Raw genomic sequence first — 17,300 nt, 5'->3', positions numbered from 1 at the left:
GAGATATGGCCCATAGATTATTCATCTAGAGAGAAGCAGACATCTGTATCCACCGGGAATCACAAATATGTTTGTCCAATATTCCACTCAACACTTTTGTCTCTCCTCCAGGCGAAGCATTCCACCCCAGCGACCACCACCAACACTCAGACCTGTCTGTCCCCCCCAACAGTCCCACTGGCCTCTCCTCCTCCTCTCAGCATTCCTCTCTCCTGCCCCTCAAGCAGAGCTCCGGAGGGCAGCAGCACGGCCATGTCACATCCTCCTCCTCTCCCGGTCTAGCTGCTCACGCCCCCTTCTCCCCGCTGGTACCAAACCTCCATGTCCCCGCGGCAGGGGCCAAGCTGGGGGCCCTGGGTGGCCCTGACTGCCCAACAGGGGCCAAGCTGGGGACCCTGAGTGGCCCTGACTGCTCAGCAGCGGTCCTCCATAAGCCCTTGGCATGTAAGAACTCACACATTCCTCCTGTGAACGGCCAGCACAGCAAACTGGGCCCCTCCCTGATGGGCTGTAACCACCCCTGTAATGGCCACAGTGGGGGGGCGCTGCCCTCTTCCAACGTGGGACACCTGACCGCTGGGCAACACCTGACCGCTGGGCAACACCTGACCGCTGGGCAACACCTGACCGCTGGGCAACACCTGACCGCTGGGCAACACCTGGCCGCTGGGCAACACCTGACCGCTGGGCAACACCTGACTGCTGGGCAACACCTGACTGCTGGCGCCTGCAGGTTGGTAGTTTGATAGATTGCTCTTCTCCCTCCAGATTCCTGTGAAACTATGTAGGTTCATAAAATGTAGTGATAGTATCTATCTAGTGATAAGACAGCTCTTAGTGGTGTTCCGTTGATAGGTTAATGTTTCTACGGTAATGGTGTTCCTGTTGATAGGTTGATGTTTCTACGGTAATGGTGTTCCTGTTGATAGGTTAATGTTTCTACGGTAATGGTGTTCCTGTTGATAGGTTGATGTTTCTACGGTAATGGTGTTCCTGTTGATAGGTTGATGTTTCTACGGTAATGGTGTTCCTGTTGATAGGTTGATGTTTCTACGGTAATGGTGTTCCTGTTGATAGGTTGATGTTTCTACGGTAATGGTGTTCCTGTTGATAGGTTGATGTTTCTACGGTAATGGTGTTCTGTTGATAGGTTGATGTTTCTACGGTAATGGTGTTCCTGTTGATAGGTTGATGTTTCTACGGTAATGGTGTTCCTGTTGATAGGTTGATGTTTCTACGGTAATGGTGTTCTGTTGATAGGTTGATGTTTCTACGGTAATGGTGTTTCGTTGATAGGTTGATGTTTCTACTGTAATGGTGTTCCGTTGATAGGTTGATGTTTCTACGGTAATGGTGTTCTGTTGATAGGTTGATGTTTCTACGGTAATGGTGTTCTGTTGATAGGTTGATGTTTCTACGGTAATGGTATTCTGTTGATAGGTTGATGTTTCTACGGTAATGGTGTTCCGTTGATAGGTTGATGTTTCTACGGTAATGGTGTTCCTGTTGATAGGTTGATGTTTCTACGGTAATGGTGTTCCTGTTGATAGGTTGATGTTTCTACGGTAATGGTGTTCTGTTGATAGGTTGATGTTTCTACGGTAATGGTGTTCTGTTGATAGGTTGATGTTTCTACGGTAATGGTGTTCCTGTTGATAGGTTGATGTTTCTACGGTAATGGTGTTCCTGTTGATAGGTTGATGTTTCTACGGTAATGGTGTTCTGTTGATAGGTTGATGTTTCTACGGTAATGGTGTTCTGTTGATAGGTTGATGTTTCTACGGTAATGGTGTTCCTGTTGATAGGTTGATGTTTCTACGGTAATGGTGTTCCTGTAAATAGGTTAATGTTTCTACGGTAATGGTGTTCCTGTTGATAGGTTGATGTTTCTACGGTAATGGTGTTCCTGTTGATAGGTTGATGTTTCTACGGTAATGGTGTTCCGTTGATAGGTTGATGTTTCTACGGTAATGGTGTTCCGTTGATAGGTTGATGTTTCTACGGTAATGGTGTTCTGTTGATAGGTTGATGTTTCTACGGTAATGGTGTTCCGTTGATAGGTTGATGTTTCTACGGTAATGGTGTTCTGTTGATAGGTTGATGTTTCTACGGTAATGGTGTTCCTGTTGATAGGTTGATGTTTCTACGGTAAGGGTGTTCCGTTGATAGGTTGATGTTTCTACGGTAATGGTGTTCTGTTGATAGGTTGATGTTTCTACGGTAATGGTGTTCCGTTGATAGGTTGATGTTTCTACGGTAATGGTGTTCCGTTGATAGGTTGATGTTTCTACGGTAATGGTCTTCCATTGATGTTTCTACGGTAATGGTGTTCCATTGATAGGTTGATGTTTCTACGGTAATGGTGTTCCTGTTGATAGGTTGATGTTTCTACGGTAATGGTGTTCTGTTGATAGGTTGATGTTTCTACGGTAATGGTGTTCCGTTGATAGGTTGATGTTTCTACGGTAATGGTGTTCTGTTGATAGGTTGATGTTTCTACGGTAATGGTGTTCCTGTTGATAGGTTGATGTTTCTACGGTAATGGTGTTCCTGTTGATAGGTTGATGTTTCTACGGTAATGGTGTTCCTGTTGATAGGTTGATGTTTCTACGGTAATGGTGTTCCTGTTGATAGGTTGATGTTTCTACGGTAATGGTGTTCCGTTGATAGGTTGATGTTTCTACGGTAATGGTGTTCCTGTTGATAGGTTGATGTTTCTACGGTAATGGTGTTCCGTTGATAGGTTGATGTTTCTACGGTAATGGTGTTCCGTTGATAGGTTGATGTTTCTACGGTAATGGTGTTCTGTTGATAGGTTGATGTTTCTACGGTAATGGTGTTCCTGTTGATAGGTTGATGTTTCTACGGTAATGGTGTTCCTGTTGATAGGTTGATGTTTCTACGGTAATGGTGTTCTGTTGATAGGTTGATGTTTCTACGGTAATGGTGTTCCTGTTGATAGGTTGATGTTTCTACGGTAATGGTGTTCTGTTGATAGGTTGATGTTTCTACGGTAATGGTGTTCCGTTGATAGGTTGATGTTTCTACGGTAATGGTGTTCTGTTGATAGGTTGATGTTTCTACTGTAATGGTGTTCCTGTTGATAGGTTGATGTTTCTACGGTAATGGTGTTCCGTTGATAGGTTAATGTTTCTACGGTAATGGTGTTCCTGTTGATAGGTTGATGTTTCTACGGTAATGGTGTTCCTGTTGATAGGTTGATGTTTCTACGGTAATGGTGTTCCTGTTGATAGGTTGATGTTTCTACGGTAATGGTGTTCCTGTTGATAGGTTGATGTTTCTACGGTAATGGTGTTCCGTTGATAGGTTGATGTTTCTACGGTAATGGTGTTCCGTTGATAGGTTGATGTTTCTACGGTAATGGTGTTCCTGTTGATAGGTTGATGTTTCTACGGTAATGGTGTTCCTGTTGATAGGTTGATGTTTCTACGGTAATGGTGTTCCTGTTGATAGGTTGATGTTTCTACGGTAATGGTGTTCCTGTTGATAGGTTGATGTTTCTACGGTAATGGTGTTCCTGTTGATAGGTTAATGTTTCTACGGTAATGGTGTTCCTGTTGATAGGTTGATGTTTCTACGGTAATGGTGTTCCTGTTGATAGGTTGATGTTTCTACGGTAATGGTGTTCCTGTTGATAGGTTGATGTTTCTACGGTAATGGTGTTCCTGTTGATAGGTTGATGTTTCTACGGTAATGGTGTTCCTGTTGATAGGTTGATGTTTCTACGGTAATGGTGTTCCGTTGATAGGTTGATGTTTCTACGGTAATGGTGTTCTGTTGATAGGTTGATGTTTCTACGGTAATGGTGTTCCGTTGATAGGTTAATGTTTCTACGGTAATGGTGTTCTGTTGATAGGTTGATGTTTCTACGGTAATGGTGTTCCGTTGATAGGTTGATGTTTCTACGGTAATGGTGTTCCTGTTGATAGGTTGATGTTTCTACGGTAATGGTGTTCCGTTGATAGGTTGATGTTTCTACGGTAATGGTGTTCCTGTTGATAGGTTGATGTTTCTACGGTAATGGTGTTCTGTTGATAGGTTGATGTTTCTACGGTAATGGTGTTCCGTTGATAGGTTGATGTTTCTACGGTAATGGTGTTCCATTGATGTTTCTACGGTAATGGTGTTCCTGTTGATAGGTTGATGTTTCTACGGTAATGGTGTTCCGTTGATAGGTTGATGTTTCTACGGTAATGGTGTTCTGTTGATAGGTTGATGTTTCTACGGTAATGGTGTTCCTGTTGATAGGTTGATGTTTCTACGGTAATGGTGTTCCTGTTGATAGGTTGATGTTTCTACGGTAATGGTGTTCCTGTTGATAGGTTGATGTTTCTACGGTAATGGTGTTCCGTTGATAGGTTGATGTTTCTACGGTAATGGTGTTCTGTTGATAGGTTGATGTTTCTACGGTAATGGTGTTCCGTTGATAGGTTGATGTTTCTACGGTAATGGTGTTCCTGTTGATAGGTTGATGTTTCTACGGTAATGGTGTTCCTGTTGATAGGTTGATGTTTCTACGGTAATGGTGTTCCTGTTGATAGGTTGATGTTTCTACGGTAATGGTGTTCCTGTTGATAGGTTAATGTTTCTACGGTAATGGTGTTCCTGTTGATAGGTTGATGTTTCTACGGTAATGGTGTTCCTGTTGATAGGTTGATGTTTCTACGGTAATGGTGTTCTGTTGATAGGTTGATGTTTCTACGGTAATGGTGTTCCTGTTGATAGGTTAATGTTTCTACGGTAATGGTGTTCCTGTTGATAGGTTGATGTTTCTACGGTAATGGTGTTCCGTTGATAGGTTGATTTTTCTACGGTAATGGTGTTCCTGTTGATAGGTTAATGTTTCTACGGTAATGGTGTTCCTGTTGATAGGTTGATGTTTCTACGGTAATGGTGTTCCGTTGATAGGTGGTTTTCATGGAATGTACAGTAATAGACACCTTGTCTAGTATAATAATGGAAGTTGATATACACTAAATAAAAACGCAACATGCAACAATTTAAAAGATTTTACCAGGCCCAGCCAATCAGAATGAGTTTTTCCCCACAAAAGGGATTTATTACAGACCGAAATACTCCTCAGATGATCCCGCAGGGGAAGAAGCTGGATGTGGTGGTCCTGGGCTGGCGTGGTTACACATGGTCTGCGGTTGTGAGGCCGGTTGTACACACTGCCAAATTCTCAAAAACAACGTTTTATGGTAGAGAAATTAACATAAAATCTCTGGCAACAGCTCTGGTGGACATTCCTGCAGTCAGCATGCCAATTGCACGCTCCCTCAAAACATGAGACATCTGTGGCGTTGTGAGAACAATCTGGACATTTCAGTGTGGCCTTTTATTATCCCCAGCACAAGGTGCACCTGTGTAATGATCGTGCTGTTTTACACCCTAGAGTCGCTGATTGTCCCCCGGTACCATTTGGGAATAAAATGAATGGAAGTATACTGTATATGGAGACTGTTTTAATGACAAATAAAGAGGGAAATATCGCTGCTGCTCTAGAATCTAGTGATGAGACATGGTCGTGGTTCTACCTGTCATCACTGCTCTAGAATCTAGTGATGAGACATGGTCGTGGTTCTACCTGTCATCACTGCTCTAGAATCTAGTGATGAGACATGGTCGTGGTTCTACCTGTCATCACTGCTCTAGAATCTAGTGATGAGACATGGTCGTAGTTCTACCTGTCATCACTGCTCTAGAATCTAGTGATGAGACATGGTCGTGGTTCTACCTGTCATCACTGTCTGCTGCTCTAGAATCTAGTGATGAGACATGGTCGTGGTTCTACCGGTCATCACTGCTCTAGAATCTAGTGATGAGACATGGTCGTGGTTCTACCTGTCATCACTGCTCTAGAATCTAGTGATGAGACATGGTCGTGGTTCTACCGGTCATCACTGCTCTAGAATCTAGTGATGACACATGGTCGTTGTTCTACCTGTCATCACTGCTGTAGAATCTAGTGATGAGACATGGTCGTAGTTCTACCGGTCATCACTGTCTGCTGCTCTAGAATCTAGTGATGAGACATGGTCGTAGTTCTACCTGTCATCACTGCTCTAGAATCTAGTGATGAGACATGGTCGTAGTTCTACCTGTCATCACTGCTCTAGAATCTAGTGATGAGACATGGTCGTAGTTCTACCTGTCATCACTGCTCTAGAATCTAGTGATGAGACATGGTCGTAGTTCTACCTGTCATCACTGCTCTAGAATCTAGTGATGAGACATGGTCGTGGTTCTACCTGTCATCACTGTCTGCTGCTCTAGAATCTAGTGATGAGACATGGCCGTGGTTCTACCGGTCATCACTGCTCTAGAATCTAGTGATGAGACATGGTCGTGGTTCTACCTGTCATCACTGCTCTAGAATCTAGTGATGAGACATGGTCGTTGTTCTACCGGTCATCACTGCTCTAGAATCTAGTGATGAGACATGGTCGTAATTCTACCGGTCATCACTGCTCTAGAATCTAGTGATGAGACATGGTCGTGGTTCTACCGGTCATCACTGCTCTAGAATCTAGTGATGAGACATGGTCGTGGTTCTACCGGTCATCACTGCTCTAGAATCTAGTGATGAGACATGGTCGTGGTTCTACCTGTCATCACTGCTCTAGAATCTAGTGATGAGACATGGCCGTGGTTCTACCGGTCATCACTGCTCTAGAATCTAGTGATGAGACATGGTCGTGGTTCTACCTGTCATCACTGCTCTAGAATCTAGTGATGAGACATGGTCGTTGTTCTACCGGTCATCACTGCTCTAGAATCTAGTGATGAGACATGGTCGTGGTTCTACCTGTCATCACTGCTCTAGAATCTAGTGATGAGACATGGTCGTGGTTCTACCTGTCATCACTGCTGTAGAATCTAGTGATGAGACATGGTCGTGGTTCTACCGGTCATCACTGCTCTAGAATCTAGTGATGAGACATGGTCGTGGTTCTACCTGTCATCACTGCTCTAGAATCTAGTGATGAGACATGGTCGTGGTTCTACCTGTCATCACTGCTCTAGAATCTAGTGATGAGACATGGCCGTGGTTCTACCGGTCATCACTGCTCTAGAATCTAGTGATGAGACATGGTCGTGGTTCTACCTGTCATCACTGCTCTAGAATCTAGTGATGAGACATGGTCGTTGTTCTACCGGTCATCACTGCTCTAGAATCTAGTGATGAGACATGGTCGTGGTTCTACCTGTCATCACTGCTCTAGAATCTAGTGATGAGACATGGTCGTGGTTCTACCGGTCATCACTGCTCTAGAATCTAGTGATGAGACATGGTCGTGGTTCTACCTGTCATCACTGCTGTAGAATCTAGTGATGAGACATGGTCGTGGTTCTACCGGTCATCACTGCTCTAGAATCTAGTGATGAGACATGGTCGTGGTTCTACCTGTCATCACTGCTCTAGAATCTAGTGATGAGACATGGTCGTGGTTCTACCTGTCATCACTGCTCTAGAATCTAGTGATGAGACATGGTCGTGGTTCTACCGGTCATCACTGCTCTAGAATCTAGTGATGAGACATGGTCGTGGTTCTACCTGTCATCACTGCTCTAGAATCTAGTGATGAGACATGGTCGTGGTTCTACCTGTCATCACTGTCTGCTGCTCTAGAATCTAGTGATGAGACATGGTCGTGGTTCTACCGGTCATCACTGCTCTAGAATCTAGTGATGAGACATGGTCGTGGTTCTACCTGTCATCACTGCTCTAGAATCTAGTGATGAGACATGGTCGTGGTTCTACCGGTCATCACTGCTCTAGAATCTAGTGATGACACATGGTCGTTGTTCTACCTGTCATCACTGCTGTAGAATCTAGTGATGAGACATGGTCGTAGTTCTACCGGTCATCACTGTCTGCTGCTCTAGAATCTAGTGATGAGACATGGTCGTAGTTCTACCTGTCATCACTGCTCTAGAATCTAGTGATGAGACATGGTCGTAGTTCTACCTGTCATCACTGCTCTAGAATCTAGTGATGAGACATGGTCGTAGTTCTACCTGTCATCACTGCTCTAGAATCTAGTGATGAGACATGGTCGTAGTTCTACCTGTCATCACTGCTCTAGAATCTAGTGATGAGACATGGTCGTGGTTCTACCTGTCATCACTGTCTGCTGCTCTAGAATCTAGTGATGAGACATGGCCGTGGTTCTACCGGTCATCACTGCTCTAGAATCTAGTGATGAGACATGGTCGTGGTTCTACCTGTCATCACTGCTCTAGAATCTAGTGATGAGACATGGTCGTTGTTCTACCGGTCATCACTGCTCTAGAATCTAGTGATGAGACATGGTCGTAATTCTACCGGTCATCACTGCTCTAGAATCTAGTGATGAGACATGGTCGTGGTTCTACCGGTCATCACTGCTCTAGAATCTAGTGATGAGACATGGTCGTGGTTCTACCGGTCATCACTGCTCTAGAATCTAGTGATGAGACATGGTCGTGGTTCTACCTGTCATCACTGCTCTAGAATCTAGTGATGAGACATGGCCGTGGTTCTACCGGTCATCACTGCTCTAGAATCTAGTGATGAGACATGGTCGTGGTTCTACCTGTCATCACTGCTCTAGAATCTAGTGATGAGACATGGTCGTTGTTCTACCGGTCATCACTGCTCTAGAATCTAGTGATGAGACATGGTCGTGGTTCTACCTGTCATCACTGCTCTAGAATCTAGTGATGAGACATGGTCGTGGTTCTACCTGTCATCACTGCTGTAGAATCTAGTGATGAGACATGGTCGTGGTTCTACCGGTCATCACTGCTGTAGAATCTAGTGATGAGACATGGTCGTGGTTCTACCGGTCATCACTGCTCTAGAATCTAGTGATGAGACATGGTCGTGGTTCTACCTGTCATCACTGCTCTAGAATCTAGTGATGAGACATGGTCGTGGTTCTACCTGTCATCACTGCTCTAGAATCTAGTGATGAGACATGGCCGTGGTTCTACCGGTCATCACTGCTCTAGAATCTAGTGATGAGACATGGTCGTGGTTCTACCTGTCATCACTGCTCTAGAATCTAGTGATGAGACATGGTCGTTGTTCTACCGGTCATCACTGCTCTAGAATCTAGTGATGAGACATGGTCGTGGTTCTACCTGTCATCACTGCTCTAGAATCTAGTGATGAGACATGGTCGTGGTTCTACCGGTCATCACTGCTCTAGAATCTAGTGATGAGACATGGTCGTGGTTCTACCTGTCATCACTGCTGTAGAATCTAGTGATGAGACATGGTCGTGGTTCTACCGGTCATCACTGCTCTAGAATCTAGTGATGAGACATGGTCGTGGTTCTACCTGTCATCACTGCTCTAGAATCTAGTGATGAGACATGGTCGTGGTTCTACCTGTCATCACTGCTCTAGAATCTAGTGATGAGACATGGTCGTGGTTCTACCGGTCATCACTGCTCTAGAATCTAGTGATGAGACATGGTCGTGGTTCTACCTGTCATCACTGTCTGCTGCTCTAGAATCTAGTGATGACACATGGTCGTGGTTCTACCGATCATCACTGCTCTAGAATCTAGTGATGAGACATGGTCGTGGTTCTACCGGTCATCACTGCTCTAGAATCTAGTGATGAGACATGGTCGTAGTTCTACCTGTCATCACTGCTCTAGAATCTAGTGATGAGACATGGTCGTGGTTCTACCGGTCATCACTGTCTGCTGCTCTAGAATCTAGTGATGAGACATGGTCGTGGTTCTACCGGTCATCACTGCTCTAGAATCTAGTGATGAGACATGGTCGTGGTTCTACCTGTCATCACTGCTCTAGAATCTAGTGATGAGACATGGTCGTGGTTCTACCTGTCATCACTGCTCTAGAATCTAGTGATGAGACATGGTCGTGGTTCTACCGGTCATCACTGCTCTAGAATCTAGTGATGAGACATGGTCGTTGTTCTACCGGTCATCACTGTCTGCTGCTCTAGAATCTAGTGATGAGACATGGTCGTTGTTCTACCGGTCATCACTGCTCTAGAATCTAGTCATGAGACATGGTCGTGGTTCTACCGGTCATCACTGCTCTAGAATCTAGTGATGAGACATGGTCGTGGTTCTACCGGTCATCACTGTCTGCTGCTCTAGAATCTAGTGATGCGACATGGTCGTGGTTCTACCTGTCATCACTGCTCTAGAATCTAGTGATGAGACATGGTCGTGGTTCTACCTGTCATCACTGCTCTAGAATCTAGTGATGAGACATGGTTGTGGTTCTACCTGTCATCACTGCTCTAGAATCTAGTGATGAGACATGGTTGTGGTTCTACCTGTCATCACTGCTCTAGAATCTAGTGATGAGACATGGTCGTGGTTCTACCGGTCATCACTGTCTGCTGCTCTAGAATCTAGTGATGAGACATGGTCGTGGTTCTACCTGTCATCACTGCTCTAGAATCTAGTGATGAGACATGGTCGTGGTTCTACCGGTCATCACTGTCTGCTGCTCTAGAATCTAGTGATGAGACATGGTCGTGGTTCTACCTGTCATCACTGCTCTAGAATCTAGTGATGAGACATGGTCGTGGTTCTACCTGTCATCACTGCTCTAGAATCTAGTGATGAGACATGGTCGTGGTTCTACCGGTCATCACTGCTCTAGAATCTAGTGATGAGACATGGTCGTGGTTCTACCTGTCATCACTGTCTGCTGCTCTAGAATCTAGTGATGAGACATGGCCGTGGTTCTACCGGTCATCACTGCTCTAGAATCTAGTGATGAGACATGGTCGTGGTTCTACCTGTCATCACTGTCTGCTGCTCTAGAATCTAGTGATGAGACATGGTCGTGGTTCTACCTGTCATCACTGCTGTAGAATCTAGTGATGAGACATGGTCGTGGTTCTACCGGTCATCACTGTCTGCTGCTCTAGAATCTAGTGATGAGACATGGTCGTGGTTCTACCTGTCATCACTGCTCTAGAATCTAGTGATGAGACATGGTCGTGGTTCTACCTGTCATCACTGCTCTAGAATCTAGTGATGAGACATGGTCGTGGTTCTACCGGTCATCACTGCTCTAGAATCTAGTGATGAGACATGGTCGTGGTTCCACCTGTCATCACTGTCTGCTGCTCTAGAATCTAGTGATGAGACGTGGTCGTGGTTCTACCTGTCATCACTGCTCTAGAATCTAGTGATGAGACATGGTCGTGGTTCTACCGGTCATCACTGTCTGCTGCTCTAGAATCTAGTGATGAGACATGGTCGTGGTTCTACCTGTCATCACTGCTCTAGAATCTAGTGATGAGACATGGTTGTGGTTCTACCGGTCATCACTGCTCTAGAATCTAGTGATGAGACATGGTCGTAGTTCTACCGGTCATCACTGCTCTAGAATCTAGTGATGAGACATGGTCGTGGTTCTACCGGTCATCACTGCTCTAGAATCTAGTGATGAGACATGGTCGTGGTTCTACCGGTCATCACTGTCTGCTGCTCTAGAATCTAGTGATGAGACATGGTCGTGGTTCTACCTGTCATCACTGCTCTAGAATCTAGTGATGAAACATGGTCGTGGTTCTACCTGTCATCACTGTCTGCTGCTCTAGAATCTAGTGATGACACATGGTCGTGGTTCTACCGGTCATCACTGCTCTAGAATCTAGTGATGAGACATGGTCGTGGTTCTACCGGTCATCACTGCTCTAGAATCTAGTGATGAGACATGGTCGTAGTTCTACCTGTCATCACTGCTCTAGAATCTAGTGATGAGACATGGTCGTGGTTCTACCGGTCATCACTGTCTGCTGCTCTAGAATCTAGTGATGAGACATGGTCGTGGTTCTACCGGTCATCACTGCTCTAGAATCTAGTGATGAGACATGGTCGTGGTTCTACCTGTCATCACTGCTCTAGAATCTAGTGATGAGACATGGTCGTGGTTCTACCTGTCATCACTGCTCTAGAATCTAGTGATGAGACATGGTCGTGGTTCTACCGGTCATCACTGCTCTAGAATCTAGTGATGAGACATGGTCGTTGTTCTACCGGTCATCACTGTCTGCTGCTCTAGAATCTAGTGATGAGACATGGTCGTTGTTCTACCGGTCATCACTGCTCTAGAATCTAGTCATGAGACATGGTCGTGGTTCTACCGGTCATCACTGCTCTAGAATCTAGTGATGAGACATGGTCGTGGTTCTACCGGTCATCACTGTCTGCTGCTCTAGAATCTAGTGATGCGACATGGTCGTGGTTCTACCTGTCATCACTGCTCTAGAATCTAGTGATGAGACATGGTCGTGGTTCTACCTGTCATCACTGCTCTAGAATCTAGTGATGAGACATGGTTGTGGTTCTACCTGTCATCACTGCTCTAGAATCTAGTGATGAGACATGGTTGTGGTTCTACCTGTCATCACTGCTCTAGAATCTAGTGATGAGACATGGTCGTGGTTCTACCGGTCATCACTGTCTGCTGCTCTAGAATCTAGTGATGAGACATGGTCGTGGTTCTACCTGTCATCACTGCTCTAGAATCTAGTGATGAGACATGGTCGTGGTTCTACCGGTCATCACTGTCTGCTGCTCTAGAATCTAGTGATGAGACATGGTCGTGGTTCTACCTGTCATCACTGCTCTAGAATCTAGTGATGAGACATGGTCGTGGTTCTACCTGTCATCACTGCTCTAGAATCTAGTGATGAGACATGGTCGTGGTTCTACCGGTCATCACTGCTCTAGAATCTAGTGATGAGACATGGTCGTGGTTCTACCTGTCATCACTGTCTGCTGCTCTAGAATCTAGTGATGAGACATGGCTGTGGTTCTACCGGTCATCACTGCTCTAGAATCTAGTGATGAGACATGGTCGTGGTTCTACCTGTCATCACTGTCTGCTGCTCTAGAATCTAGTGATGAGACATGGTCGTGGTTCTACCTGTCATCACTGCTCTAGAATCTAGTGATGAGACATGGTCGTGGTTCTACCGGTCATCACTGTCTGCTGCTCTAGAATCTAGTGATGAGACGTGGTCGTGGTTCTACCTGTCATCACTGTCTGCTGCTCTAGAATCTAGTGATGAGACATGGTCGTGGTTCTACCTGTCATCACTGCTGTAGAATCTAGTGATGAGACATGGTCGTGGTTCTACCGGTCATCACTGTCTGCTGCTCTAGAATCTAGTGATGAGACATGGTCGTGGTTCTACCTGTCATCACTGCTCTAGAATCTAGTGATGAGACATGGTCGTGGTTCTACCTGTCATCACTGCTCTAGAATCTAGTGATGAGACATGGTCGTGATTCTACCGGTCATCACTGCTCTAGAATCTAGTGATGAGACATGGTCGTGGTTCTACCTGTCATCACTGTCTGCTGCTCTAGAATCTAGTGATGAGACATGGCCGTGGTTCTACCGGTCATCACTGCTCTAGAATCTAGTGATGAGACATGGTCGTGGTTCCACCTGTCATCACTGTCTGCTGCTCTAGAATCTAGTGATGAGACGTGGTCGTGGTTCTACCTGTCATCACTGCTCTAGAATCTAGTGATGAGACATGGTCGTGGTTCTACCGGTCATCACTGTCTGCTGCTCTAGAATCTAGTGATGAGACATGGTCGTGGTTCTACCTGTCATCACTGCTCTAGAATCTAGTGATGAGACATGGTCGTTGTTCTACCGGTCATCACTGTCTGCTGCTCTAGAATCTAGTGATGACACATGGTCGTTGTTCTACCCGTCATCACTGCTCTAGAATCTAGTGATGAGACATGGTCGTTGTTCTACCTGTCATCACTGCTCTAGAATCTAGTGATGAGACATGGTCGTGGTTCTACCTGTCATCACTGTCTGCTGCTCTAGAATCTAGTGATGAGACATGGTCGTGGTTCTACCTGTCATCACTGCTCTAGAATCTAGTGATGAGACATGGTCGTGGTTCTACCGGTCATCACTGTCTGCTGCTCTAGAATCTAGTGATGAGACATGGTCGTGGTTCTACCTGTCATCACTGTCTGCTGCTCTAGAATCTAGTGATGAGACATGGTCGTGGTTCTACCTGTCATCACTGCTCTAGAATCTAGTGATGAGACATGGTCGTGGTTCTACCTGTCATCACTGTCTGCTGCTCTAGAATCTAGTGATGAGACATGGTCGTGGTTCTACCTGTCATCACTGCTCTAGAATCTAGTGATGAGACATGGTCGTGGTTCTACCTGTCATCACTGCTCTAGAATCTAGTGATGAGACATGGTCGTGGTTCTACCTGTCATCACTGCTCTAGAATCTAGTGATGAGACATGGTCGTGGTTCTACCTGTCATCACTGCTCTAGAATCTAGTGATGAGACATGGTCGTGGTTCTACCTGTCATCACTGCTCTAGAATCTAGTGATGAGACATGGTCGTGGTTCTACCTGTCATCACTGTCTGCTACTCTAGAATCTAGTGATGAGACATGGTCGTGGTTCTACCTGTCATCACTGCTCTAGAATCTAGTGATGAGACATGGTCGTGGTTCTACCGGTCATCACTGTCTGCTGCTCTAGAATCTAGTGATGAGACATGGTCGTGGTTCTACCTGTCATCACTGCTCTAGAATCTAGTGATGAGACATGGTTGTGGTTCTACCGGTCATCACTGCTCTAGAATCTAGTGATGAGACATGGTCGTAGTTCTACCGGTCATCACTGCTCTAGAATCTAGTGATGAGACATGGTCGTGGTTCTACCGGTCATCACTGCTCTAGAATCTAGTGATGAGACATGGTCGTGGTTCTACCGGTCATCACTGTCTGCTGCTCTAGAATCTAGTGATGAGACATGGTCGTGGTTCTACCTGTCATCACTGCTCTAGAATCTAGTGATGAAACATGGTCGTGGTTCTACCTGTCATCACTGTCTGCTGCTCTAGAATCTAGTGATGAGACATGGTCGTTGTTCTACCTGTCATCACTGCTCTAGAATCTAGTGATGAGACATGGTCGTGGTTCTACCGGTCATCACTGTCTGCTGCTCTAGAATCTAGTGATGAGACATGGTCGTGGTTCTACCTGTCATCACTGCTCTAGAATCTAGTGATGAGACATGGTCGTGGTTCTACCTGTCATCACTGTCTGCTGCTCTAGAATCTAGTGATGAGACATGGTCGTAGTTCTACCGGTCATCACTGCTCTAGAATCTAGTGATGAGACATGGTCGTGGTTCTACCTGTCTGCTGCTCTAGAATCTAGTGATGAGACATGGTCGTAGTTCTACCTGTCATCACTGCTCTAGAATCTAGTGATGAGACATGGTCGTAGTTCTACCGGTCATCACTGTCTGCTGCTCTAGAATCTAGTAATGAGACATGGTCGTGGTTCTACCTGTCATCACTGCTCTAGAATCTAGTGATGAGACATGGTCGTGGTTCTACCTGTCATCACTGCTCTAGAATCTAGTGATGAGACATGGTCGTGGTTCTACCTGTCATCACTGCTCTAGAATCTAGTGATGAGACATGGTCGTGGTTCTACCTGTCATCACTGCTCTAGAATCTAGTGATGAGACATGGTCGTGGTTCTACCTGTCATCACTTTCTGCTACTCTAGAATCTAGTGATGAGACATGGTCGTGGTTCTACCTGTCATCACTGCTCTAGAATCTAGTGATGAGACATGGTCGTGGTTCTACCTGTCATCACTGTCTGCTGCTCTAGAATCTAGTGATGAGACATGGTCGTGGTTCTACCGGTCATCACTGCTCTAGAATCTAGTGATGAGACATGGTCGTGGTTCTACCTGTCATCACTGTCTGCTGCTCTAGAATCTAGTGATGAGACATGGTCGTGGTTCTACCTGTCATCACTGTCTGCTGCTCTAGAATCTAGTGATGAGACATGGTCGTGGTTCTACCTGTCTGCTGCTCTAGAATCTAGTGATGAGACATGGTCGTTGTTCTACCTGTCATCACTGCTCTAGAATCTAGTGATGAGACATGGTCGTGGTTCTACCTGTCATCACTGCTCTAGAATCTAGTGATGAGACATGGTCGTGGTTCTACCTGTCATCACTGTCTGCTGCTCTAGAATCTAGTGATGAGACATGGTCGTGGTTCTACCGGTCATCACTGCTCTAGAATCTAGTGATGAGACATGGTCGTTGTTCTACCGGTCATCACTGCTCTAGAATCTAGTGATGAGACATGGTCGTAGTTCTACCGGTCATCACTGCTCTAGAATCTAGTGATGAGACATGGTCGTGGTTCTACCTGTCATCACTGTCTGCTGCTCTAGAATCTAGTGATGAGACATGGTCGTTGTTCTACCTGTCATCACTGCTCTAGAATCTAGTGATGAGACATGGTCGTGGTTCTACCTGTCATCACTGCTCTAGAATCTAGTGATGAGACATGGTCGTGGTTCTACCTGTCATCACTGTCTGCTGCTCTAGAATCTAGTGATGAGACATGGTCGTGGTTCTACCGGTCATCACTGCTCTAGAATCTAGTGATGAGACATGGTCGTTGTTCTACCGGTCATCACTGCTCTAGAATCTAGTGATGAGACATGGTCGTGGTTCTACCTGTCTGCTGCTCTAGAATCTAGTGATGAGACATGGTCGTAGTTCTACCTGTCATCACTGCTCTAGAATCTAGTGATGAGACATGGTCGTAGTTCTACCGGTCATCACTGTCTGCTGCTCTAGAATCTAGTGATGAGACATGGTCGTGGTTCTACCTGTCATCACTGCTCTAGAATCTAGTGATGAGACATGGTCGTGGTTCTACCTGTCATCACTGCTCTAGAATCTAGTGATGAGACATGGTCGTGGTTCTACCTGTCATCACTGCTCTAGAATCTAGTGATGAGACATGGTCGTGGTTCTACCTGTCATCACTGCTCTAGAATCTAGTGATGAGACATGGTCGTGGTTCTACCTGTCATCACTGCTCTAGAATCTAGTGATGAGACATGGTCGTGGTTCTACCTGTCATCACTGTCTGCTACTCTAGAATCTAGTGATGAGACATGGTCGTGGTTCTACCTGTCATCACTGCTCTAGAATCTAGTGATGAGACATGGTCGTGGTTCTACCGGTCATCACTGTCTGCTGCTCTAGAATCTAGTGATGAGACATGGTCGTGGTTCTACCTGTCATCACTGCTCTAGAATCTAGTGATGAGACATGGTTGTGGTTCTACCGGTCATCACTGCTCTAGAATCTAGTGATGAGACATGGTCGTAGTTCTACCGGTCATCACTGCTCTAGAATCTAGTGATGAGACATGGTCGTGGTTCTACCGGTCATCACTGCTCTAGAA

At 45.6% G+C, this 17,300-nt stretch overlaps 1 protein-coding gene across 4 annotated transcripts in view; it reads left to right on the top strand.

Moving 5' to 3' along the window:
* Positions 1-17,300, top strand: part of LOC110489235 (protein FAM193B) — a 64,835-nt gene that overhangs the window by 15,836 nt on the left and 31,699 nt on the right. For all 4 annotated transcript variants that reach the window (XM_036943549.1, XM_036943550.1, XM_036943548.1 and 1 more), the window contains exon 5: positions 112-733. In XM_036943549.1, coding sequence (XP_036799444.1) covers positions 112-733 — 622 coding nt within the window. The remainder of the gene's footprint in view (positions 1-111; positions 734-17,300) is intronic.

Source organism: Oncorhynchus mykiss, chromosome 14, assembly GCF_013265735.2.
Source record: "Oncorhynchus mykiss isolate Arlee chromosome 14, USDA_OmykA_1.1, whole genome shotgun sequence".
In the NCBI taxonomy this organism is placed as follows: domain Eukaryota; kingdom Metazoa; phylum Chordata; class Actinopteri; order Salmoniformes; family Salmonidae; genus Oncorhynchus; species Oncorhynchus mykiss.
Note: the sequence above shows the minus strand (reverse complement) of the source record. Positions and strands in the feature narration are given on the sequence as shown.